The 24,689-nt window shown below is 42.4% G+C and overlaps 1 protein-coding gene across 1 annotated transcript in view; it reads right to left on the bottom strand.

Moving 5' to 3' along the window:
• Nucleotides 1-21,879, bottom strand: part of MCOLN3 (mucolipin 3) — a 43,151-nt gene extending 21,272 nt beyond the window's left edge. Inside the window, exons 1-4 of the mRNA XM_036756902.1 lie at nt 21,830-21,879; nt 16,477-16,706; nt 10,102-10,269; nt 3,123-3,276 (exon numbers count right to left, since the gene is read on the bottom strand). Coding sequence (XP_036612797.1) covers nt 3,123-3,276; nt 10,102-10,269; nt 16,477-16,704 — 550 coding nt within the window. The 5' untranslated portion in view covers nt 16,705-16,706; nt 21,830-21,879. The remainder of the gene's footprint in view (nt 1-3,122; nt 3,277-10,101; nt 10,270-16,476; nt 16,707-21,829) is intronic.
• Nucleotides 21,880-24,689: the final 2,810 nt, after the last annotated feature.

Below are 24,689 nucleotides of genomic sequence, written 5' to 3'. Positions count from 1 at the left end.
TAATGCTTTGAAGACTACGAATGATGAAAGAAGCAATTAGGAGTGGAGAAGGACAAAAGTCATCCCAATATTCAAAAAAAAAGGAAATTAAATATCTCAAGGCCAGTAAAGTTGATTTCTACTTCCGGAAAATTCTAAAATGTAGCATTAAAGGGATGGTTAGTGAGCACCTTAAAAGTTGTCTTTGAGAACCAGCAGGGCTTCAGCAAGCACAGATCGTGCCAGTCCTGGGTCATTTCCTTTCATTGACAAGATCACTAGATTGGCAGAATGGGGAATGATGGAAAAAAAATTTATGCAAATTTTAGCCAGGGCAGCTAGGTGGCGCCATAGTGTATACATACGGTCTGGAGTCCAGTAGACTCCTCGTCTAGAATTCAAATGTGACCTCAGACACTTCCTAGCTGTGTGACCCTGGGCAAGCAGGCCTCAGTTTCCTCATCTGTAAAGTCAGCCAGAGAAGGAAATGGCAAACTACTCTGATATCTTTGCCAAGAAAACCCCAAATGGGGTCACAGAGTCAGACATGACTGGAAAATGACTGAATGACAATAAGATTTTAGTCAAGCTTTTGATAATGTCTCTAATGCTATTCTTATGGAAAAGATGGGTTGATACTGGCAAGGCAATGGTACGTTGGTAGCGCTGGCATCAACTAAATGTCCAGACTAAAAGAATGGTCAGTATAGTTCAGTTATCAACTTGGTAAATATCAGATAATAGCTCAATATCGACTTAGAAGGAGGTTTCCTGTGAAGCTCCTCAAAGATCTCTGCTTCATCCCCTACTTGGTTAACAATTTTATCAATGACTCGAATAAAGGCATGAAAGCATTCTTATCAAATTATCAGATGACCCAAAGCTGGGAAGGAACACTAACGAAATAGACGATAGAATCAGAACCCAAAAGAAATCTTTATATGCTATAAGATGGGTTAGAAACAATGTCAAATTTAGTAAGGATGAATGTAACGTCATCCACATGGGCTCGAATAAAATAAACTTTAGGAAGACAAAATGAGAGAGACATGACTTAGTAGCCATTTTTCTGAAAAAGATCTGGGAATCTTAGTGGACTACAAGCTTAAAATACATCAACAATGTACTGAATTAAAACAGACAGCATTCAGTAGTAGGGACATGGTGGTCATGCTGCACTGTACCCCAGTTAGACCATATCTGGAGTACCATGTTCAGTTCTGGGCACAAGAAAAACACAGATAAGCTGGAAAACATCCAAAAGACAGTAACCATCTACTTTCGACCTTGCCCATGTTTCCACAACAATAAAAACAACTCCTCACTTGATCCAATCCTACTTACTCTCCAGCTACTGTCCCATATCTCTCCTCCCCCTTTTCAGCTAAATTCCTTAAGAAAGCCATCTACTTCTCATCTCACTGGCTTCTGAATCCTGTACAATCTGGCTTCCATCATTAAACCAAACTGCTCTCTTCAAATTTACCTCTAATTTCTTCATTGACAAATCTCATGGATTTTTCTCAATTCTCAGCCTTCTTGACCTCTCTATAACACCTGACAACGGTGATCACCCTCTCTTCTTGGATACGCTTTCATTTAGGTTTTTGTGATACTGTTTTCCCCTGGGGTTTCCCCCCATCCCTCCCATCTGACTTGCTCCTTCTCAGTCTGCTTTGCTGACTGTTCATCCCTATCATGTCCATGAACCATTGGTCTCCCCCAAGGCTTTATCCAGGGCCCTATTCTCTTTTTCTTCTATACTATCTTACTTGGTGATCTCATTAGGTTCAATCATCATATTCTATGCAGATAATTCTCAGATTTATATATCCAGCCCTAGTCTCTCTACTGAGTTCTAGTCTCACATTACCAACAGCCTTTTGGATATCTCAAACTAGATGTCCTATAGGTATCTCAAACTCAATGTGTCCAAAACAGAACTCATTATCCCCCTCTCTAAACTTTTCCTCTTTCTATCTTCCCTATTGTTGTCAAGGGTACCACCACCCTTCCAATCATCCAGACTCTCTACCTTAGTGTCATTCTTCACTCTTCATCCCATATACTCAACCTATTGCCAAATCTTTAATTACTACCTTCCCAAGGTCCTTATACTCAGATGGTCACCGGCATAAAGATTCTCATCACTTCTTATACAAGCTACTAAAATATCTAATTGGTCTCCCTGCCTCATATTGCTCCTTATGCCAACCCATCTTCCACTCAGCTGCCAAAGTAATTTTCCTAAAGTATAGGTCTGACCATATTACCACCCCCTCCCCCTACACGTTAAACTCCAATGGTTCCCTATTACCTACAGGATCAAATGTAAAGTCCTCTGTTTGGTATTTAAAGTACTTTACAACCTGGTCCCTTTCCAGTCTTCTCCTATTTTAATCCCTTGCACATGAGACTCCATTTTCTGCCCCCCTGTCTTGGAACTGGCTGAACTGGAATGCTGTACATCCTCACCTCCACCTCTTCATTTCTCTGGATTCTTCCAAGTCTCAGTTCAAATCCCACATTCTGAAGGGAATTTCTTCCCAACCCCTCAGCTGCTAGTGCCTTCCCCTCAGAGATGAGATCTTATCTACCTTTTCCATGTCTCTTGTGTTACCTAATTATCTACATGCTGTCTCCCCCATTAGAATGGGGGTGTTGCCTTTCCTTAGCACAGCACCTGATACGGAGTCTACACTTAAAAAATATATTTCAATTGGAGGACTCCTAGTTCGTATCATATGACTGGCTGAAGAAATTTTGGATGTGTACCCTGGAGATGAGAAGGCTACTGGGCAACATGATATCTGTCTTCAAATTCATTTGAAGGGCATTCATGTAGAAAGGGAATGTACTCTGTTTATCCCTGTGGTGGAACATGAAGGGGAGAAACAGGGCAATGGATAGAAATTGCCAAAAAGTAAATTCAGGTGTAGTGTTAGGAAAAACTGAGGTAAGGACTTCCGTTTCACCAGATCATCATCACAAAAAGGCTTGAAAGCCATTTGTCAGGGGTGTTTTGGAGGGGATCCTCGATCAGACATAGATTGGATGAGAAGGCTATCAAGATCCTGTGATTTTTAAAGTACAATACAAAAGCTGAAAAAAAAATAAAGTGTTGGCTTATGGGAGACAGTCACCAGTTTCAATTTCTGGATCAATATCAAAAGTGTCGTTTCCAGGAAAGATGCTGCCTCGCTTGTAGAACTGTTGACAGATTGCCATGGTAGACTGTTTAGCTCCCCTGTTTTCATAGGCGTGATTTCCAACGGAAATGTTTTGGAGCTGCACATACTAGAACCAAAAAGAAAAAGAAAAGGTGAAAGATATGAGGTGAGCTACAGCAAAGGTTAAGACCATGAGCCTCCCCAACTAACAGCAGGCTTTCATCTCTCTACCACAATCCTTGAACATTCTCTCACTGACAAATCAGTGGACTGGACCAAACTAGGAGTTAAGGTGGTCATGGCCTGAACTGAGCACATGGCCTTAGAGTGGGAAGAGCAGCAAGGGACTAAGGCACAATAAGGAGGAGTAAACATCTGGACTTTGCCCTCTTCTGTTACAGTAGTGAGTTATTCAGACAGGTGAAGGTCTGCCCTTCCAGAAACCTGAATTTAATTTCCTTTCCAAGGGGAGTCCAAACCAAAGGATGGTGCTTTGAGTCTGTTAAACTCTAGAGTAAACTATTGAGAGGGAAAGCAGAGTGTGGATTCCCTGAAGGAGAGTCATATTGATTGTTTAGGGAGTATGAATCCTTGTTGTATCTTCTACATTTTCTGTGAGGCGAAGTAAAGGCCGTTCTGTATTGAATATGCCTTGTTAACTGGAGTGTATAGGATCTGGGTACCCTTTACCATCTGTGGATATTTACACACAAAGTACATCCCTGCAATATTCTGAGATTTCTCAGAGGCAACCCTGGGTGGGAACAAAATAAGGTAAAGATATGGTTGTTGTTCTTCATGCTTAAAGAAGACCAAAATCACATCACAATGTTGGGGTCAAGGTATGAAGTGTCCAACTGTGGCTGATCAGACCAACACAAACTCAGAAGGCTCCACCAGAGGTTGGGTACAAATAGTCTATATGAACATTTGGAGTACAGATGTGTCTAAATTTGTACATCTCACATTTCCTTTGAGCTACTACAATTCTGCTTTGCTCATAAAGCACAGTGCCTCCTTTGATGCAGGCATGCCATGCTGGGTGGTCAGTGTCTCCCATGTCTTGTGATTAATTCCAAAGTTCTTCAGAGAGACCTTGAAAGTGTCCTCCTATGGCTTCTTCTGACCTCTGTGTAAACACTTGCCTTGTGTGAGTTCTCCATAAAATAGTCTTTTAGGCAAATGTATGTTTGGCATTCTAGCAATGTGGCCAGTGTATTGGAGTTGTACTCTTTGCAATAGAGTTCAAATGCTTGGCAGTTCAACTCAAGAAGGGACGTTAATGGGCAGTACCCTATCCTGACAAGTGATCTTCAGAATCTTCCTAAGACAATTCAAATGGAAGTGATTCAGTTTCCTGGTATGGTGCTGGTATACTGTTCAGTTTTCACAGGCATACCACAATGAAGTCAGCACATGGCCCTGTAGACCTTCAGTTTGGTAGTCAGTCTAATACCTCTTCTCTCCTTCAGAGAGTCCCAAACACTGAGCCAGCTTGGGCAATGTGAACATCAATCTCATCACCTACATGTACTCTTGGCTTGTAGCCTTTTCAAGTCAAATAATTTACCATCAATGCAGCAGCTGACTTTGATGCCATTTTCATCCTTGTTGAAGGCATCTGATGACATTGCTGAAACCATCATGCCAAAAAGCATGGGAGCAAGCACACAGCCCTGCTTCCCTCCAGTGGTGACTGGGAAAGCATGAGAGTACCAACCATGCAAGCATGCCGATGTGAATTGGTGAATAATACTGATGAACTTCTCTGGGCAACCAAATTTTGCCATGATCTTCCTCTAGCCTTAATGACTAACAGTATCAAAGGCCTTGGTGCAATTGATGACCTTTGTGTATAGACCCCTGCTCTGCTTCTGGCATTTCTCCTGAAGTTGTCAAGTAGCAAACACCTTATCGGCTGTTCCTTTACCCTTTCTGAAGCCACACTGGCTTTCAGGTAGTTACCATCTTCCAGGTGAAGGATAAGCCAGGAGGACTCTGGCAAGAATCTTGCCAGCAATGACTAAGAGAGAGATCTCCCTATGATTGCCACAAGACAATCTATTTCCCTTTCCTTTATAGAGATGGGCAATGGAGGCATCCATAAGTTCTTGGGGGATATCCTCCTCTTGCCATACAACCTGGAAGATTTCAGTCAACTTTTGTATGAGCAGTGGACTCCCCACCTTGTAAATCTCAGCTGGGATAGAATCAGCACCAGGTGCTTTGCCACGTGAGAGGAGCCTAATGACATTCAAAACCTCTTCAGTTGGAAGTTTGGCTAGAGAAGGATCAACTTGAGCCTGAGGCATATAGTCAATGGCTATTGAACTGAGTGATGATGCTATGGAAATGTTCTGCCCATCTCTCCAGGATCATGTCCTTATCACTAATCAATGTGGCTCCACCAGTGCTGAGTAGTTGAGATGTACCATAGGTCTTTGACCCATAAAAGCATCATAAAAGCAATTTGGATTGTTATTATCAGCACAAAACTTTCATCTGCCTTCTTAATAAGCCAAGAATCCTGCATCTGTCTAAGCTTTGCTTGCACTTTACTTCAAGATGGAGTTAAACACTGCCTTCTTAGAGATGGATAAACTATCCTGTTGGCAAAACCATTGTGGTTCTTATTTTTAATTTAGTAGCTTCTGAATCTCCCCATCATTTTTGTTAAATCAGTCTTGATGTTTGTGAGTATTCTGGCCCAGATGAGTAAATGCAGTGCTGTACACCATATCTCTGAAAGCTGCCCATTCCTTTTCTGCTCCACTGTTACCAAGAGTATGTTGGCTTAACTTTCCCTCCAAGTAGCAACAAACTGTTCAAACGTAGAAGTTATCTAATCTGTTGACATTAAATCTCCTAGTAGCTGTCTTGTGGCCACCCCTTTTATTGAGTGAAAATGTTTAGCTTGAAGAGGATAAGCCTATGATTGGTCCAGCACTCTGTGCTATACATCACCTTCATCGCTCTCACATCCTATCTGTCTCTTCTCTTTACAATGACATAGTCTATCAAATGCCAATGTTTGCTTCAAGAGTACATCCACAAAGTTTTATTGCTTTTAGGCAAATGGAAGACAGTGTTGATGATGGGAAGATCATGAGATTCACAAATCTTTAGTAGTAAATGCCCACTGCTATTGCTGTTTCTGACTCCATTCCTCCCAATGACTCACTGTAATATCTGATAGTCTATGCCTATTCTGGCCTTAAAGTCACTCATAATTACAAGCTTGTCCTCTTTTGGCACACTGATGATAAGGGTCCCTAGACAGTCATAAAATTTTTCTTTGACCTCATAAGGGTTTGCCATGGTGGGAGCATACATACTGATAATGGTGGCACTTTTCTGCAAGAGTTCTTGTTGTAAGAGAACTTAGCAAGTATCACATCCAAATAGCAGTCTTAAGTGAAACAAGGCTGGCAAACGAAGGCCAACTTGCCAAAGTTGCAGCTGGATATACATTTTTTCTGGAGTAGCGAGAGTGAAGGAGAGTGCCGAGAAGCTGGCATAGGTTTTGCAAGAAAAAATAATCTAGTCAAGAAGCTTGTATGCCTCCCCAAAGGAGCAAACAATAGGCTCATGATAATGCAATTGGCACTTACAGTGCCACTGCTTTAGAAATCTCTACTGTCAGAGATCCCATTACCTCCCCAGGTAATGCATCCTAGTGTTTAAGTAACCAAAATCTTTCCTGATCCAATTCAAGCCCACTTTCTTTGGTTCGGTTCTCTGCGGAAATGGAGAGCAGACTGTGTCCACCTCATAAAAACTTTTGATCAGTCTTCAGATATATTCTGTCAGTTTGCTGGTCTTGGAGTCAGGAACTCCTGGATTTGAATCTTACCCCAGATTCTTACTAACAGAGTAAACTAACTAGAAAAGTCCTTAACCTCATCTATAAGATAGGTGTAAGAACAGACTGACCTTGTAGAGTGATTATGACGATCAATCAATAAATATTTATTAAGCACCTACTATGTGCCAGGCACCATACTGAGGATACAAAAAGAGGTAAAAGACAGTCACCGCCCTCAAGGAGCTTACAGTCTAATGGGGAAGAAAACACGGAAACAAATCTATACAAAGCAAGCTCTGTGTGTGTATGAAGTAATTAAGAGAGGGAAGGCACTAGAATCAAGAGGGGTTGGGGAAGGCTTCCTGAAGAAGGTAGTATAACACATAAAGAGACTTCTACTACAGTTGTTCATTATTACTCCGTTGTAGTTATATAAAATCAACACCTATCCTCTGCTCAGGCACAACCACCCCTATTAGGATCATCTGCTCCTATTAGTAGATGCCGTTTATCTACTTTCCAAGAATAAAGAGCTTACACTAATCCCTAGGAAACACTTGACTTCTGATGAAAGGTGTAGTGTGAGTGCCAAGGTTTATTCTTCTTTCCAGATTCACTGGAGACCCAAGACAATACCAATCCTGAACAGGCTAAGGAGTTTTAGAAAAGAGCTGACCTGTAGTTTCCTTTAAGCTCATCTACTCAGATAGATTTGCCTTGGAGAGGCTTTAGGATAGGAGTCCTTAACTTGAGGATCCATAAACTTTTTTTTCCCATAGCTATATTTGTTGATGGGCCTGGAGTCAGAAAGAGCTGAGTTCAAATCTAGTCTCAGAAGCTGTGTAACCCTGGATGAGTCACTTAGTCACTATCTGCCTCAGTTTACTCAGTTGTGAAATGAAGATAATAGTCACACCTACCTTCCGGGGCTGTTGTGAAGATGAAATGATACAATATTTGTAAAGTGCTTAGCAGAGTGCCTGGCATATTCTAGATGTTATTTAAGTACTATCTGTTCTTGTTATAATTGGCCTCCTTTGGGAATCCTATTTTATGCCTTTAAAAATATGATTCTGAGAAAAGGTCCATAGGCTTTCCAGGGCTGACAAAGAGCTCCACAATACACAAGTAAAGGAAGGAACCCATGCTCTTGGATATCATCTTCTTGAAGGGTAGAAGCTCAAGACTGTGGATAAATCTCTTGATGCATGTTGCTGTGGGTCTTTTTTTCTGGGGTCTGTGTAACTTCCTTTGACTATCACCAAAGTTTTCTGGATTAGCTTTGCTTTTTACTTTGTAGAAGAGTGGTGATGGCAAAAAGGGATCTAAGATGGTACCAAGGAGGCCCTTGCCTTCACTGGCAGCTTGACATCTTCACTCCAAGTAGATTAACTCTAATAACTGATGGACTGTTACTGCAGTGACTTATGGATGACCATCTGTGAGAGTTTCTAAATCCGTACTACGGCACTAACTCCAGGTGGGGGCAATCTGGTTTCAAGAACACTTTCAGGGTGACTGAGAGAGTGAATCATTAATTTGGAAGCTTTGGGAGAAGTGGTGCCATAGAATAGCGTGGATCTCAGGATGTATCCATGGCACCTAATTCAGCTTTCAATTACTGACCATATGAAAAATCAACTACCAGGCTGTGCTTGGCAATTAGACTCAATGTCTTGGGGTAAAATTATTTATAAGATCATAGCTTTAAAGCTGGGAGGGAGGTCATTTAGGTCACTTAGACCAACTCTTACATTTTACAGCACTTAGCATAGTCCTGGAACTTAGTTGGCAACTAATAAAGGTTGGTTGGTTGATACAGATGAAAGAATTGAGCACCAGGATCAAGGCCATATGTAAGGGTATACAGGGAGAAATAAGCAGAGTTGAGATGTGCACCCAAGTTCCCTCACTCCAAATCTAGCAAGCTTTCAATAACATCATGACAAAGTTCTCATTTTGTTTTCAGACCTTCATGCATGAGCATCATAAATAATAATGACAACAGAGAGGAAGTGTGGCATCATGGTTAGAGAGCTGGTCTTGGGATCAGGCTGTCCTGAGCCATTTTGATGCCTATTGGCTGTGTGACCCCGGACAAGTTACTTAAGCAAACTTTGCAGAACTCTGGTAAACATAATGACCAACCACAGTTCTAGAGGACCAATAATGAAGCATGTTACCCATCTCCTGATGGAGAATCAATGAACTCAGGGAGCAGAATGAGATCTCATTTTTGACCATGGCCAATGTGGGAAGTTGTTCTGACTATGACCACAGCTTTTTGGGGGGAGTTGTATTTTCCCCCATTAGGTAGGATTTGGGAGGGAAAGAACCTAGCTTTTTGATTATTGGAAAAATATAAAATTAATTTTTAAAAATAGAGGAAAATTAAAAAAAAACTATTAGTCACAGATTTGCACTGGTAGAGTTTCCTTTCCAGTACTTTTCTATGCCAATAAAATTACAGGTTCAGATAGAAACTAAGCAATAAAAAGATCAATAATTATAAATTGGCATTTATATGAGGCTTTTAGGTTTACAAGCTACATTATCTCATTTGACCTTGACAACCAGCCTGTGCAGGAGGTAGTAGAGTTATCATTCTCTCTATCTCACAGATAAGATCTGAAGGTTGGAGAAGGGTCTAAGACTTTCAGCTCTAAAGCTGTTAGTCCTGTCAATCAATCAATAAACCTTATTAAACACTTCTTATGTGTCAGGCACTGAGTCCTATGATCATAGAATTGCATAGGCCTAGAGCTGGAAGGGATGTTGAAGGCTATCTAATCCAATCCTCTAATTTTGCATTTGAGGAAACTGAGGCCCAGACAGATGAAGAGTCTTGCCAAGGTGACATGCATAGTATGTATCTCAAAAAGGCTTCAAACTCAGCTCCCCTGACTCCAAATCCAGTATTCTTTCTCCAGTATTTCATTGGTGCTACTAAGTGGAAAGGCTGGTATCTCTGTTATCAGAGGGAGTACCCATCCCAATGAAATCCCATATATCATGAAACAATGAAGTAGACAAAGTAGGCAATATCAAGATGGTGGCTCTTCCACAATTGAAAGAAACCTTTATATCCCCATCAGCATCTCTCCAGACCATGTCCCCCCCCAAGATCATGCTTATATTTCCACTGACCTGTTGTATGGCAAAGAAGATCTGGTCATAGACGTCTGTTTGTGTGTACACGGCATAGGTGTCATCCATTCGGTCTGTGTACCCTTTCAAGAAGAGATGTTGGAAGGCTACTGTATTCTCTTCCTTGAAGGCAACTACCATCTGGTTGCTCAGCCCAAAAAAAACCAGCTTTTAAAGAAGGAAAACAAACAGGTTGCTTCCAAGGCAACATTCCTGTCTAGGTAGGTACATTTAGTAAACTTTTACCTTTGTTTTATATGTGTTCATTGAGGACAAGAGGTGACACAGTAGATAAAATACACGACCTGGAGTTTAGAAGACCTGAGTTCAAATCTTAATCTCTCAACTTAACCTCTTAACCTCTGTCTGCCTCAGTTTCTGCATCTGAAAAATGGAGTAATAATAGCATCTACACCCCAGGGTTGTAAGGATAGAGTGAGATAAAAACTATAAAGTGATTTGTGAATCTTAATCATTATGTAAATGCTAAATATTTATTTTTGATTAATATGAAGGTTAGGTTTCCAGGGTTAGTATCAAAGAACAAGGCTTTGCCTTGGTTGAACTCAATTTAGCAGGCATTCTAACACTCAAGAAGAAGCATGGCACAGTGAAAGCCCTGGGTTCAAATCTTGTTTCTGAGACCAGTTAGGTGACCATGGGCAAGTCACTTAACCTCTTGGGGCCTCAGGCAAATCTCTCAGAAATATCTACAAAGTCATACATGGGTTGTAACCTGTATCTGTACTTCAAAGAAACCACAGATATAAAAGTTCTGAGTGACTTTTTCGGGGAGCTGTTTGTTTGTGGTGGCTGGGGTTTAGGGTGGAGTGAAGGGCAGCACCAGGATACAAAAGTAGCATAAATATAAGCTTTTTTGCTATTAAGGATCTGACTATTTTGTCAGTGGGATAACCTACGAACTGGTTGTACATCAATACAAAGTAGGATATCAATCAGCAAGCATTTATTAATTACCTACTATGCATTAGGGGGTATCCTCTAGCATTTATTAAGTGCCTACTATGTGTTACAAGGTATCCCCTAGGGACTGAGGATACACACAAAAAATGAAATACACTCTGCCCTCAAGGAGTTTACATTCTATGAGTGAGGATAGAAGGGAGGTACAACATGTACGTATGTAAAAATATAAGAAGCAAAAGATAATATTTTGGGATGAAGGCACTAGAAACTTGAGGGAATCCCAAAAGGCTTCATGTAAAAGAAATATTTGAGCTGAGCCTTGAATGAAACTATAGATTCTAAGAGACAGGGTTGAGGAGGGGGAACTTTCCAGGCACAGGGAAAACAGCCAGTGCAAAGACGCATTGATGGGAGATGGAGTGTGATATAGGAATGGCAGACCTTAGAGTATGGGAATGACATAAGTCAAATTTGTGCCAGATTGTGAAGGGTTTTAAATGACAAATAGAGTTTATATTTGATCTTAGAGGTCATAGGACTATAGACTAGGAACCAGAAGGAACTAGAGACCATCTAGATCAAGCCCTCATTTTACAGATGAAGCAATTAGGCAGGGGCAGAGAATTTGTCATTTGCCCAGGGACACAGAGCAAGTAAGGTAGCAACTAAGGTAGGTTTTCCTGACTCTTATGACTCTATCCATTACACCACCCATCTCTCTCCAAAAGGAAACCACTGGAATTTGTCGAGCAGGGAACTGATCTGTGCTTTAAGAGTATCACTTCAGCACCTGTGTGGAAGAAGGATTGGAGAGAGGAAAGACTTGAAGCCAGGAGACCAATGAGGAGGCTACTGTGATAGACTAGGCAAGAAGTGATGAGGATCTGACCAAGGGTAGGGGTTGTATGGATAGAGAGAAGGGGATGGATGCTTCTTACTCTGGTGGTAGATTCAACAAAACTTGGAAACTGATTGTGAGGAATGAAGGCAAGTAAGAAATCATGGATGATTCCAAAGTGGTAAACCAGAGTGGGCTGGAAGAATGATGGTACTCTCAACAGAAATAGGGGGTGCATTTGGGAGAAAAGATAATGAGTTCCGTTTTAGACAAGTTGAGTTCGAGATACCTAACGAGCATGTAATTCAAAATGTCCAATGGACAGTTGATCATTTTGTATGAGCATTCAACAGAGTTAACTCTAGGGCTGAATAATGAAAATAAGGAGTTATCTGCATAGGGATATTGACCCAATGGGGGTTGATGAGGTCATCAAAGGAGAGTTGATAGAGCAAAGAGAAAGGGGCCCAGGCCTAGAGAATGCCCACAGTTAAGGGGAGTGATCTGACAAAGGGGACTGAGAAGGAATGGTCTGACAGGAAGGAAGAGAACCAAGAGAAAGTATTGTCACAAAAATCTAGTGAGGAGAATGTCCAGGAGAAGAAGACAGTCAACTATGTCAAAGCTACAAAAAGGTTAAGAAGACTGAGAATATATCATCAGATTTGGGAATTAAGAGAATACTGATAACTTGGAGGAAGGGGAGCAATTTCAATTGAGAAATGAAGAAGTGGATGCAGTAAGTGTAACCAGGTTTTTTTTGGAGTTTCCCCGAGAAAGAGAAGAGAGCTAGAGAATGAAATCTTGCTGGGATGGTAGGATCAGGTGAGAGCTTTTTAAGGATGGAGAAGACTGGGGTGTGAATAAAGCTTAGCATTAAAGTAAATGGTAGAAGCATAATCATCGTCATTAACAACATCTGACAATGATACAGTGTTTTCAGGTTTACAAAATGTTTAGAAAAAATACAGATGATAAATAGCAAAGGATAATTTTGGCTATGGTACTTGCCCAGGTTGGACCAGGACTTCTGTTTTCAGTTTGACTTCGGACTCAGTGAAACAGGAACAATACCCATCGGTTCCTTTCCAAAAAGGGGGCTTGCCACTTGATCCCCGAAGAGAGGGTTAGGGTGTTTTACATTAAGAGAATGGATTCGCTCCATTGGCAGATTGCATTGCCTTCCAGTAAGCTAAGACGCTTGCCCCAGCCTTACAGAAATTTGATACAAAGATGGAAATTATACCTAAACATCTGATCATGTCCAGGTTCTTTTATGGCAATAACCCTACCACGGAGTCTTTCTGCCTCTTTTAAATTACATTCAGGTTACTTGCCTGACGCTGCTAAAAATGCACATACTGCAAGTTTCGAGATGTCTTTGCTAAATAACTAACTGCTCTTAGTTTTCCTTGTAAACACCATGGGAAGAACAGGGGAATTAAATTAATTTCCTGAAATCAGGTCACTTCTTTGAACTTTCAGCTCTAGGCTTCTCAGGCTATTCTTTAATCTACTGAGTAAGACTGACTAAGAAAAAGGCATAGGTAAGATGGTATTAATGATTAGGAACCATTGTATTTCCCCTGGGACTTCAAGGCATTCACAGGATCAGAGGCTTTAGAGTCAGTCAATAAACAAGCATTTATGAAGTGTACTGTGCTTAAGGGTTGGGAACACAGATACAAGTAGAAAATCCCTGCCCTCGAAAAGCTTAGATTTTAATAGAGATTTTCATTTAAAGCTGGAACAGATTTCAGAGATCACCTAGTCCAAAGGTTCTTAACCTGGTGTCCATGATTTTGTCTTTTTAATATTCTGATAACGTATTCCAGTGTCATTGATTTCCTTTGCAATCCTCCATGCTTCATTTTATGCGTTTAAAAACATTGTTCTCAGAAGGGCTTCACCAGACTGCCAAAGAGATCCACCACATATAAAAGGTTAAGAGCTCCTGATTTTGCCCAACTTTCTCATTTTATAAATGAGGAAACTGAGGCCAAGAGCACAGAAGGGACTTGCCCAAGATCAAAAAAATACTAAATGTCAGGAAGAAGATTCAAACCCAAGCTCTCTGGCTCTCACTTTTGTACGTCTAGTCTTCAGTGTCAAGCTGAGTCATCAGAATTTACTAAGAACCGAACATGAAAGATCACTCTACTAAACTGAATACTGGACAGCTTAAAAGAAACACAACAAAAGTGGACCAATTTGAGTATGCTCGGGTACATTTGTAATCACGGGGTTCAGACATTTCAGGTCTATTTTCAAAATTGTTCAATTTCATACAATCACAGTATTTAGGAGTTGGACTTCGATGGCCATCTACTTCAACCTAGACATGAAATAAATGCCCATTAGAACATACCCAACCAGTGATTGTCTAACATCTGATCTACTTGAAGATTTCCAAAGATGGGGGACCCACTACCTCTCAGTACTATGTCACTTTTGGACAACTTTCCTAAACTTTTTACTGACATCAAGTCTTAACTGGGTTTTTTTTTCCACAGCTTCTACCCACTGCTCTTGTTTCCACCCTTTGGGGCCAAACAGACCAAATCTAATCCCTCCCTCACAGAACAGCCTTTCCAATAGTTGAAGGCAGTTAATGTGTCCTATCTCTTCCCCCTTCCCCCACCCTTTTCTTTTATAGGTTAAACACGCCCAATTCTTTGGACAGAACCTCATATGATGTGGACTCAAAACTCTTCAACAGTTTGGTTGCTGCTGGACAATCTCCAGTTTGTCAATGTCATCCTAAAACCATGACAACCAGAAATGAACTCAGTATCTTTTTATCAAGAGAAAAAGGATCCAAAGTAATACTAATAGAAAAAAATACTGGCTTTCGACTCTGGGTTCAAATCTTACTTCTATCACTTACTGTCTATATGTACTTAACATGTTGGCCTCAGATTCCTAACCTGTAAAATGAAAGTGTTACATTAAATGACCTCCATGGCTCCTTCCAGCTCTAAATCTATGAACCTGTATTTTAAAAGTTTAAATAAAAGCAACTTCTACTTTTCCCATCAAACAGCATCCTTTTTTTTCCTCTTTTTACACTTATTCAACCCTGGTCCCCACCCTGTTAAAGGAGAAAAAAATACAACTACATCTCCCAACCAATTTTATAAAGAAATTCTCCAACAATATTTAGAAGTGCAGAGTAAAAACGATTCAAAATTCTATTTGAACTGCATGAATTGTGTCCATCTGGAAATGGGTCTATGCAGAAGAGCGTAGGTAGCTATCTTTTCCCCTAATATATTCAAAATTATGGGTAATTTAAATGAAGACATGCATGGCACACCAATGTGGAAGTAACGTGAAGTTAAGAGGGATGGCTAAGAGTTTGGATAAAAGAATCAGGATTCCAAAAGACCTCAATAGGATGGAATGATGGCCTATATCTATGGAAAGCATTGGCAAGGAACCAGGACAAGCTTCATGCAAAAGGTGAGATTGGAGGGCATTCTTGAAGAAAGCCAGGAGGCAAAAGTGAGGCAGGAGAGCATCCCAGGCACGAAGAATAGCTAGAGAAAAGGTACAGAAATGATGGATGAGGTGTCACGTTTGAGGAATGGCAAGCAGGTCCATAGGCTGGATTGGAGAATGTATGTAAGGGAGTAGGACGAAGAAGCACAACCAGATAGGATGATGACTCAAAACCATGCTGGACAAAGGTGTTGCAGAGACTGTGATATAAAGACAAAAGGCATCCACAAATTGCAATTTTTTAGCCACTAGGCCAAGAAATGTCTATGCCAGATACTCTCTATTGGCACAAGTTGCTAGGAAATTCAACTAGACGGGAACAGAAAGGAGAACCAGTGATAACTAAACCTCTCCCTGGGCTTGGGATAGATTGGCCAGAGACCATTTCTTCTGCCGATTTGGGGACTTTCAGATAAACTTGATTAAAACTGAAAAGAGAAGTGTGTTCCATCATTAACTGGATTTAGAATCAGAGTACATGGGTTGGAATCCTACCTCTGCCAATTAATAACCTCTTTGGGCCTCAGTTTCTTCATGTGTAAAATGAGGGAAATAGACAAGATGCCTTCTAAGGTCCTCAGAGCTCTAAACCTGATGGTCCCCTTCCAAGAGCCAATCAGTATTCTGCATGAAAATTATGTTAATAACAAAAGTAAAAAAAAGAAACAATGAAAGATACAAAAAACCAAGTCCTTTTCACTAGTATTTAGGACAGTGATAATAACTGGCATATTTAAAGTTTCTTAAGTTTTACAAAGCATCTTCCATGCCATATTTCATTTGAACCTCAGAATCAGCCCCTCAGGTAGGTACTATAGATATCATCATCATCCTCAGTTTAGAGATAAGGAAGACTCTGACTTGCTCTTGGTCATACCACTAGGAAGTATCAGGGGTGGTCTTTGAACCCAGGCCTTCTTGACTTTCAGTCCAGCCCCCTGTATCCACCATACCAGATGCTTCTCAGGAGGATGGGAGTTTCCATTGTCCAGATGTTACACCACTATACCAGCCCTGTTTATTTACATAAAACTCAGAGGGCTGGTCCATTTCTACAACACCTTCTTTCTGTTATGGAAGGTTCATATCATCATACTTGAAGGACCTACCTGGATTGTCACCATTGCAATTTTCAAAATCTGTATAACCAGCTTCCATGGTTTTCTACCCCGAGCCCAAAATTTCTCACAAGGATTCATGAAGAAAAATTTGAGTTTCCTTCTCATCTGGTCTTCTAAAAGCAGCTCCTGAGAGATTGATGCCTGTTGCTTCGTATTGTAGCGACTGTCATCCTCTTGAGAGATACAGCTACTTATAACTATTCCTGAATTTTCCATTTCTAGAATGAAAAGTATTCATTATGGAAGTCAGATAGTTTAAAAAAAAAGCAAAAGAAAACCCATCTCCTAGCTTCAACAAGAGGTTTGGTTTCTGCAATCAATTACTGTCTTTTCGAAACCTGTTTCATACATCTGCACACATCCGATAAGTGGTGTCCTCCAATATAAAGATGTGCTTTTCCAATCTGACTCAGATACTGAGCAGAGCATTGAGTTAAATGAATTTTCGCCCTACAAAAAACAAGTCACCAAATGCAAGGGCTTATTTCTACTTTTAAAAGCATCCTTTAGTTAAAACAAGCAAACAGATATTCTCCTAGGAAAAGTCCCCTCCAGAGCTATAACTAGGAATTCTGCCACCTGGGGCATATTCATTTGGAGGGGAGAGGGTAAAGGGGAAAGGAATAAGCATTTGTATAGTACCTACTACACGTCAGGGTGTTGGGTATGGTCTTGCAGGTCAATCCCCAAGAGCAGGCAATGGTGGGTACACAGTGGTGGGCCAGGACCCTTGTGGAGGTTGGACCAATAGGGTGATTTTCAGGTATAGGGGAGGGATGAAGTGCATTCCCCAAATGATGGATGGCACCTTGAGACAGAGTCTCAGTTGTCCTACCCTAATTATGTCTCTAGATACTCTACAGCCCGCTTCGAAAGTGCATGCATGGAGCCCTTGAAAGGAAGAGCACCCATTCCCCAGTTATCAATTAAGGCTTTTTACTCATAGTATTTGTTAAGGGCCTTTATTCAAAAAGGTTTGCCTTTTCAGGCACTACAAAAAGCTCTAAAGTGAGGGACTCGGTTGTTCTGGGTTGGAAATAACTCTAAACTTAAACCTCAGATCTGGGAGACTTCATTGGCTTCCCTTCTAGTCGATATATCAAAGAGATTGGCACTGGTCTGGGAATGTCCTCCGCTGGGGCCAACTGAAACCCATGTATAACTTAGGAGACAGACCTCTGGAGGGGCCTAAGGCTCACAGAGTGATTTGCTCGGGGTCCTGAGGCTAGCATCAGAGGAAAGATTCGAACCCAGGTCTGAATGAATCCATGTCCATTACCCTCCCGACTCCACTAAGCTTTCTCTCTCCATTGTGTGGTACCTGGTGCGTGGAGATCAGAGATTTAAATCTGGAATTTAAATCTTCGAGGGCAGCTAGTCCAACCCCCTCATTTTATAGATGTGGAACTAGGACCCAGGGAAGTTAAGCAACTTGCCTGAGGTCACACCAGTAGTAAGTAGCAGAAGAGGGATTTGAACTCATTTCTTCTGACTCCCAGTCCACTGCACTTTACTTTGAAGAGAGGAAGCCTAACGTATGTGGGGCAGGTAGGTGGTGCCATAGTGCACAGAGGGCCAGGCCTGAAGTGAGGAAGACTGTCTTCTTGAGTTTAAATATGACCTTAGACACTTTATAGTTGTGTGACTCTGGGCGAGTCACTTAACCCTGTTTGCCTCAGTTTCCTCATCTGTAAAATGAACTGGTGAAGGAAACCACGCCAGTATCTTTGCCATGAAAACCCCAAAGAAGGTTACAAAGGGTCAGGCATGACTGAAAAATGACTAAACAACAAGAAGTCAAAAATATTGGATAGAGAGTTGGCCTCTGAGACAGGAACCAACGAGATTTTATTAAGCACCTACTATGGGCCAGGCCCTGTGCTAGGCACTAGCGATACAAATACAAAGAATGAGACGGTCTTTATTTCAAGGAACTTATATGCAAACAGGTATTCTCACCCAGGAGAGTCTGGGTTCAAGAGCTGAGTCTGTCAAATACTGGCTATATGACCTGAGGTAGATCCCTTAACCTTTTAGTGTCCCAGACAACTCTGTGAGGCTATAGGTGCCGAATCTTCATTGGTGGAGGAAATTCTGCATTGGAAGCTCCCTAGACTGAGGAGTTAGACATCTGGTTAAAACACACAGACACACACAGACACACACACAGACACACACAGACACACACACACACACACACACCCTCTGATGGTTTGCAAAAGGCATATTCCTGACTATGATCGAAACTGATCCCTGTGATCATTTGTGAGGTCGGTAAGTAGGTGTTACGCATTATTTTCTCATTTACAAATAGAGATTAAATGACTTGGCCAAAGTCACAAAAAGACTGAGCGGTGAAGCTGAGACTGGGAACCTCAGCTGACACGTACTTCTATTTCATCTAATAAGCACAGATTAAGGGTCTACTATGTGCAAGGCACTGTGCTAATTCCTGAGGCTATAAGAGGAAAAAGTAACAGTACCTGTCCTCAAGGAGTTTACATTCCACTGGGAGATACATCTCCTAGACAGGTTAAGTATAATACATGTAATACAAGAAGTATGAGTATAATACAAAGTGTAATCTAAGGAGGAATAGAGGCAGTTAGACAATGCATTGGATAGAAGTGAGCCAAGTTCAAATCTGGCCTCAGACACTAACAAGCTGTGTGACCCTTGGTAAGTCACTCAACTGCTGTCTGCCTCAGTTTCCCTAGGTGTAAAATAGGGATAATAACAACATCTATCTCCCAGGATTGTAGTGAGGATCAAAGGAGATAATAGTTGTAAGGTACTTGGCAAAGTACCTGGTATGTAGTTGGTTTTTAATAAATGCTTCTTTCCACAACACTCCTTCCAAGGTATTGAGGGAGAGGTGAGAGAGAAGAGAAATCAAGAAAGGCTTCCTGAAGACGGCGGCCTTTGACCATTTTGTTATACTTTTAGAATTCCTCTTATTCTTTCCCTCCTTTTCAAAAAGCTTACCTATGAATTTTAAAGGTGATTCTGTGATTATCAATTCAGGACTAATCATAAGATTACATAGTGACGCTCTTGTCCATTACTCTAAGGGTCATAGATTTCAATTCAGGCCCTCCAAATCCCCCACCCCATTTTTTTAAAGAAGAAAAATAAAATTAAACTTAAAAAAACCCTACAACACAACAAGTAACTTTAATCCACAGGAGCAAGGAGAAAATGAGCTAGCCACAATTAATTAATTACATTCCATTCATCTCATCAGGTTATCCCAGAGGAAAGACACAAAGCACTCTTTACAAGGGCTAAAGACTACAGACCTGGCCGCAAATATTAGACCTAGCAAGCTGGGAGCCCTTGAAAGCCACAAACTCTCCAGAAACCTATTAGCTGTGCAAGAGTGCACATGAAGCCTGTCAAACACCCACTTGGAGCAGAACCAGGCTAAGTGATGCTGAGCTGGACTGCAATGGGGAGGGGGAGGATGCATTTCAGATATCAGGTACACTTAAAAGCTGCCAAACCAATACACATTACTGGCCAGTGGAATTTCACTTCTGCTGTCAGTATTTTAGTTGGGCTGAGTAAAGACAAAAGTGGACACAATCGCCTAAGTGATTTCCATAAAGGGCTTTTATAAACGGTAAAAATCACAATCTAAAGCACCTGAGTCCAAGGTCACTCTTTATAGCTCTCTTGCAAAAAACTCAGTCCCACTTAACCAGCAATATAACTTTGGCTTCCCCCCCCCTTTTTTTTTTCAAATATCTATTAACTTAACCAAAGCTACACTGAAGCAAGCAAGCCAAGGGTAGGAACAAAGGTAGAAATTCTGTAAAATTGTAGCCCCCAAAAAACCAAACCCCCCCAAATCTTTTTCACTTTAAAAGCCAACCTACTGACATTAAAGGTAGGCTTTCCTTGAAGTTTTTTCAGATGTATCTCAGAAGATTTCAGCCCCAGAAAGGGACCCTTAGAAGTCATAGGATCATAGATTTAAAGATGGAATGTCCCTTGAAGGCCAGCTAAGAATCTAACCCCACATCTTACAAATGGGAAGACTGAAATCCAGAAGGTTGTAGCAGATTGGCTAAGATCAGACAAGAAGTAGGTGAAGGAAGCAGGTTTTGAATGGGGTCTTCGAACCCAGAGGCCAATGTTCTTTCCCAGGAATTTAAATTGCTTTTAGGGCAGGTAAGGAAACCAAGGCAAGGCAGGTTAAAGGATTTGCGCAAGGACACCCAAATATGGTGTCAGTGGCAGAGTCCACATTAGGAACTAGAGTCAGGGTAGTGGAGTGAAAAATTAGTAGTGGATTTGGAGTCAAAGGCTCTGCTATTGAACTCCAGATCTGGTGCTTACTACCTTGGGCAAGTCTCTTGACTTTCCTGGGTACTGGCTTTCTCATCTTTCCACTGAATGCTCTGGACGATGAGACTTCTAAAGTCCTTTCCATCATTCAATCGCCAACACTACAGAATTTTGACAGGAACCTTCCGATACTCCTTTTCTCATTACAGGGGGAGAAATGACCTTGGACAAGTCACTTAATTTCCCCAGGCCTCCTTTCTTCAGTGGTAAAATGAGGGAGACAGTTGGCCTAGATGGCCTCTGAGGTCTTTGCCAGCTCTTAGTTTCCCCATCTGTAAAATGAGTCCAGTTGGGGCCTTTGAGGTTCGGACCAGCTCTAGGTCTATGATCCTATGATCCTATAATGGGGAGGGGGAGGTTAGTGACCTCTAAGATCTCTTCCAGCCCTCAATCTTATGATCCTACTCCCTGGGGCTCCCTCCCAGGAATACCAAGGCACAGCAATTTCTTTCTCCATCTTCCCAACCGCTCATCACAAGTTGACCAATACTTCCTGCGTAGGAAGTGACCATCTCTTCCATTGGAGAGGCTGGGCAAAGAGCAGGTCACTACAAGGGCAGCCCTCACAGAGAAGCAATGGGGGTGGGGAGGCACATCCAGGGAAGGCCCTTCCTCCTCCCGACCCACTCCCTGCTCCTGGCCCCCTTAGGGTCCTCTTCCCTCGGCTCTGCCCCAGGGGAGTACACAGCTGCGCCCTGACCTTAGCCCACGCTCACCTTTCCGAGGCAGGTGCGCAGGAGGACCCGAGAAAAGTTGCAATTCGCATTCTGGGCCAGCCCCTGTCCCCGTCCTTTCCATTCCGCCCCCGGCCCGGTGGCCCTGACACGGTTATTACTTATTAAATAGCCAGGCCCGGCTCCTTGCCCAAGCACCTGCCCCGGGCCCAAGGCGGTCGGGCAGAGTTCCCGCAACACCTGACACGGGCGGCGGGCGGCGGGTGGCGGACAGCGGGCGGCGGGCACACCTGGCCTCCTGCTCCGCGGCGGCTTACCTGCAGCCCGGGCTGGGGAGGAGGGCGGCGATGAACAGCAGCCGCCGAGCACCGGTTGGGTGCCAAGCGCAGCGGTGCTTAGCTGGGGCCTGCCATGCCCCGGGGTCACAGCCCCTCTGGCTGGCCCGGGGGGCACTGTGGGCAAGGGGGCTGCCCAGCTGGTGACTGCCTAACGGGGTTTCTAAGCCTTCCCAGGACCGACGGGCCGGCGGCCACAGCCCCGACGTCGCCTGCCTTTCCTCGGGTTTCTCCTCTGGTGCCCCGGGACAGGAGAGTTGCTCCGGGCTCAGGGTCATGCAGTGGCAGCAGCGACTGCATCCTCCCCACCCCACCCCACCCCGGGCAGATGCACTCAACTCGTGATCCAGGCCCTTCACCCCACCCCGCCCTCCTTCCCCCTACTTCCCCTCCCACTCCTCTACCTCCCTCTGCTTTCCAGTCTGCTTCAGTCCCGGGACTTGAGAAGGGCAAGGATCCTGAATTAACCCATTGCCAATCCTCCAGACTCTCTGGAAGCACAAAATTTGCTCGTGGGGGGAGGGTGTGGAAAGTCAGGTCGCTTATTACACTTGACTGGCCGTGAAGCCAGCGTGATAGAGTATTGGATTTAACGTCAAGAAGAAAAATCCGACTGATTGGATGACCCCTAGAGAAGTCATTTAACTGAACCCCTCTGAGACTCAGTTTCCTCATCTGGAAAACGGGAATAATGCTAACCGAAGCACCTACTTCCCAGGGTTTTCAAGAGGCTCAAATGAGGAAAAGTGGGTAAAGTACTTTGAAAACGTGGAAAGGCGACATAAATGTCAGTTATTGTCTCCCCTATCCCCTATTCCACCGCAGAACCAGGGCCATTTTCATTTCCTGTTATGCACGTACCTATGCATGTATCTACATACGTACATATAAATACACTTATGTGTATTTATGTACATACAAACGTATGTGTATGTATGTATATGTGTGCATGACCTCCAAAGACCCACTTGAAGAACTCTGTAATTCAGTAGAACCACCTCTTAGAATTGCTAGCTATCTTCCTTCACAGCTCAGCACAAGCATGACCTCCGACAGGTATCTTTTCCTGAATCCCCTAGATGCTGGTGCTCCCCTCCCCCATTACCTTATAATCACGTTGTAAGCATCTTGCACATATTTATTTGGGTACATATTGCTCCTCCTCCCACCCCACCCCAATATATGGAAGTTTCTCACTTAGGGCAGAGACTAGTTCATTTTTGTCCCCACTCCGACACCAAGTGCCTAGCACATAATAAAGGCTTCATAAATACTGGGTGTCCCAAAAGTCTTAGTGCAAGTTGCATTAAGTCTTTCTGGACATTGGTACTTGTTGAGTGATTGACACAGTAGAAATCATTGGATATGGAGTCAGAGGACCGGGGATTGAACCCCATCTCTGCTACTCAATCATGTGACTATGGGCTGTCATTTCCCCCTCTCTGGCTTTCATCTTCCTTATCAGAAAAATCAGTGTATTGGACTAGAGATGATCTCTAAGGATCCTTGAATGCCTTGACTGATTTCAAAGGCAGCTTTTCATTGCTTTATAATCATACTTGGCTAGTGTCAACTTGGCTTGCGGTGTCATAAAAGGACTGTGTTTCAGAGACGGAAGGGACCTGGCCCTTTGTTCTCAAAGAGGACCAAAATGACTTCTCTAGGCTAGAGTCAAGTTATAGTGTGGCCAACTGTGGCTGATCAGACCAGTATGAATTTAGAATGTTCTACCACGGGTCAGGCACAAATACTCCATGTGACCATTCGAGATGGATTCTCTAAATTTGTACATCTCTCATTTCTTTTGAACCACTTCAATTCTGCTTTGCTTATAGAGCACAGCACCTTCTCTGACAAGGGCACACCATGCTGGGCGGTCCTGTGCCAGGGTCTCCCATGTCACACAACCAATTCCACAGTTCTTAAGAGAGACCATGAGAGTGTTCTTGTATCACTCCCTCTGACCACCATATGAGCACTTGACCTCTGTGAGTTCTCCATAAAATGGGAAAGGACCTAGTAAACCCAAGGAAGAATCCCCTCTACAAGATTTTATGGGTAAAAAAATTGAGTTCTAGACAGATGAAGTGACTTGGCAGAAGTCAGCTAGGTGGCAAATTACAGAGCAAGGTTTCCACCCAAATGTTCTAACTCCCAAACCAGCATTCTTTTTTCCCCAAGACCTTGGGCCGCCGACTAGGCAGCATTTTTGAGCTCAAGTCTCTAATCCCCATAATCAGTATTTTAACAGCAAGAATGAAAAGAGGTTGAACCACACCACTTATACAGAGTCCTCCATAATTGGCTGTTTCCAGTGCTGCCTTGAGCTTTGGCAAAAGACTACAAAGCCTGGATCCCACACTTTCGACTAGATGTTTTCATTCTGAGCCCATGAAAATACAATAAGAGGTACTTTAAAATACAGTGCAAATGGGAGGGGCCATACCCTTACTTTGACTTCCTGCTAGGTCCCTCCAAGGTTATGTGGGTAGCAAACCTTTTATTTTTTCCCTCTCAGCTATGGGTGAACAATCATTTACGGTACCTCCAATGACCTATCACACCTTGAGGAGAATAAAAGAGATGACGGATAGAGGCTTTATTATAATTCTACTTTAAGTGAAAAATTGCTATTAAATAAAGAAATTCTAAAAAAAATAACCACAAAACTGGTGATATGAAAAGAAATCAAAGAAAGCAAACCTTGAGAGAAATGTCTGGCAATTTTATCTAGCTTTTAAAAAGTTTTTCCCCCCTCAAGTATTTTGCAAGCAAGTGTTGTTGTTTTAATTGAGTTGCTACTCAATACTACTCAAGAAATGGAGCAAGAGACCCAGGATTC

The sequence above is a fragment of the Trichosurus vulpecula genome, chromosome 4, assembly GCF_011100635.1.
Source record: "Trichosurus vulpecula isolate mTriVul1 chromosome 4, mTriVul1.pri, whole genome shotgun sequence".
Lineage (NCBI taxonomy): Eukaryota > Metazoa > Chordata > Mammalia > Diprotodontia > Phalangeridae > Trichosurus > Trichosurus vulpecula.
The sequence above is the reverse complement of the archived record's forward strand: the minus strand, read 5'-3'. Positions and strand labels throughout refer to the sequence as shown.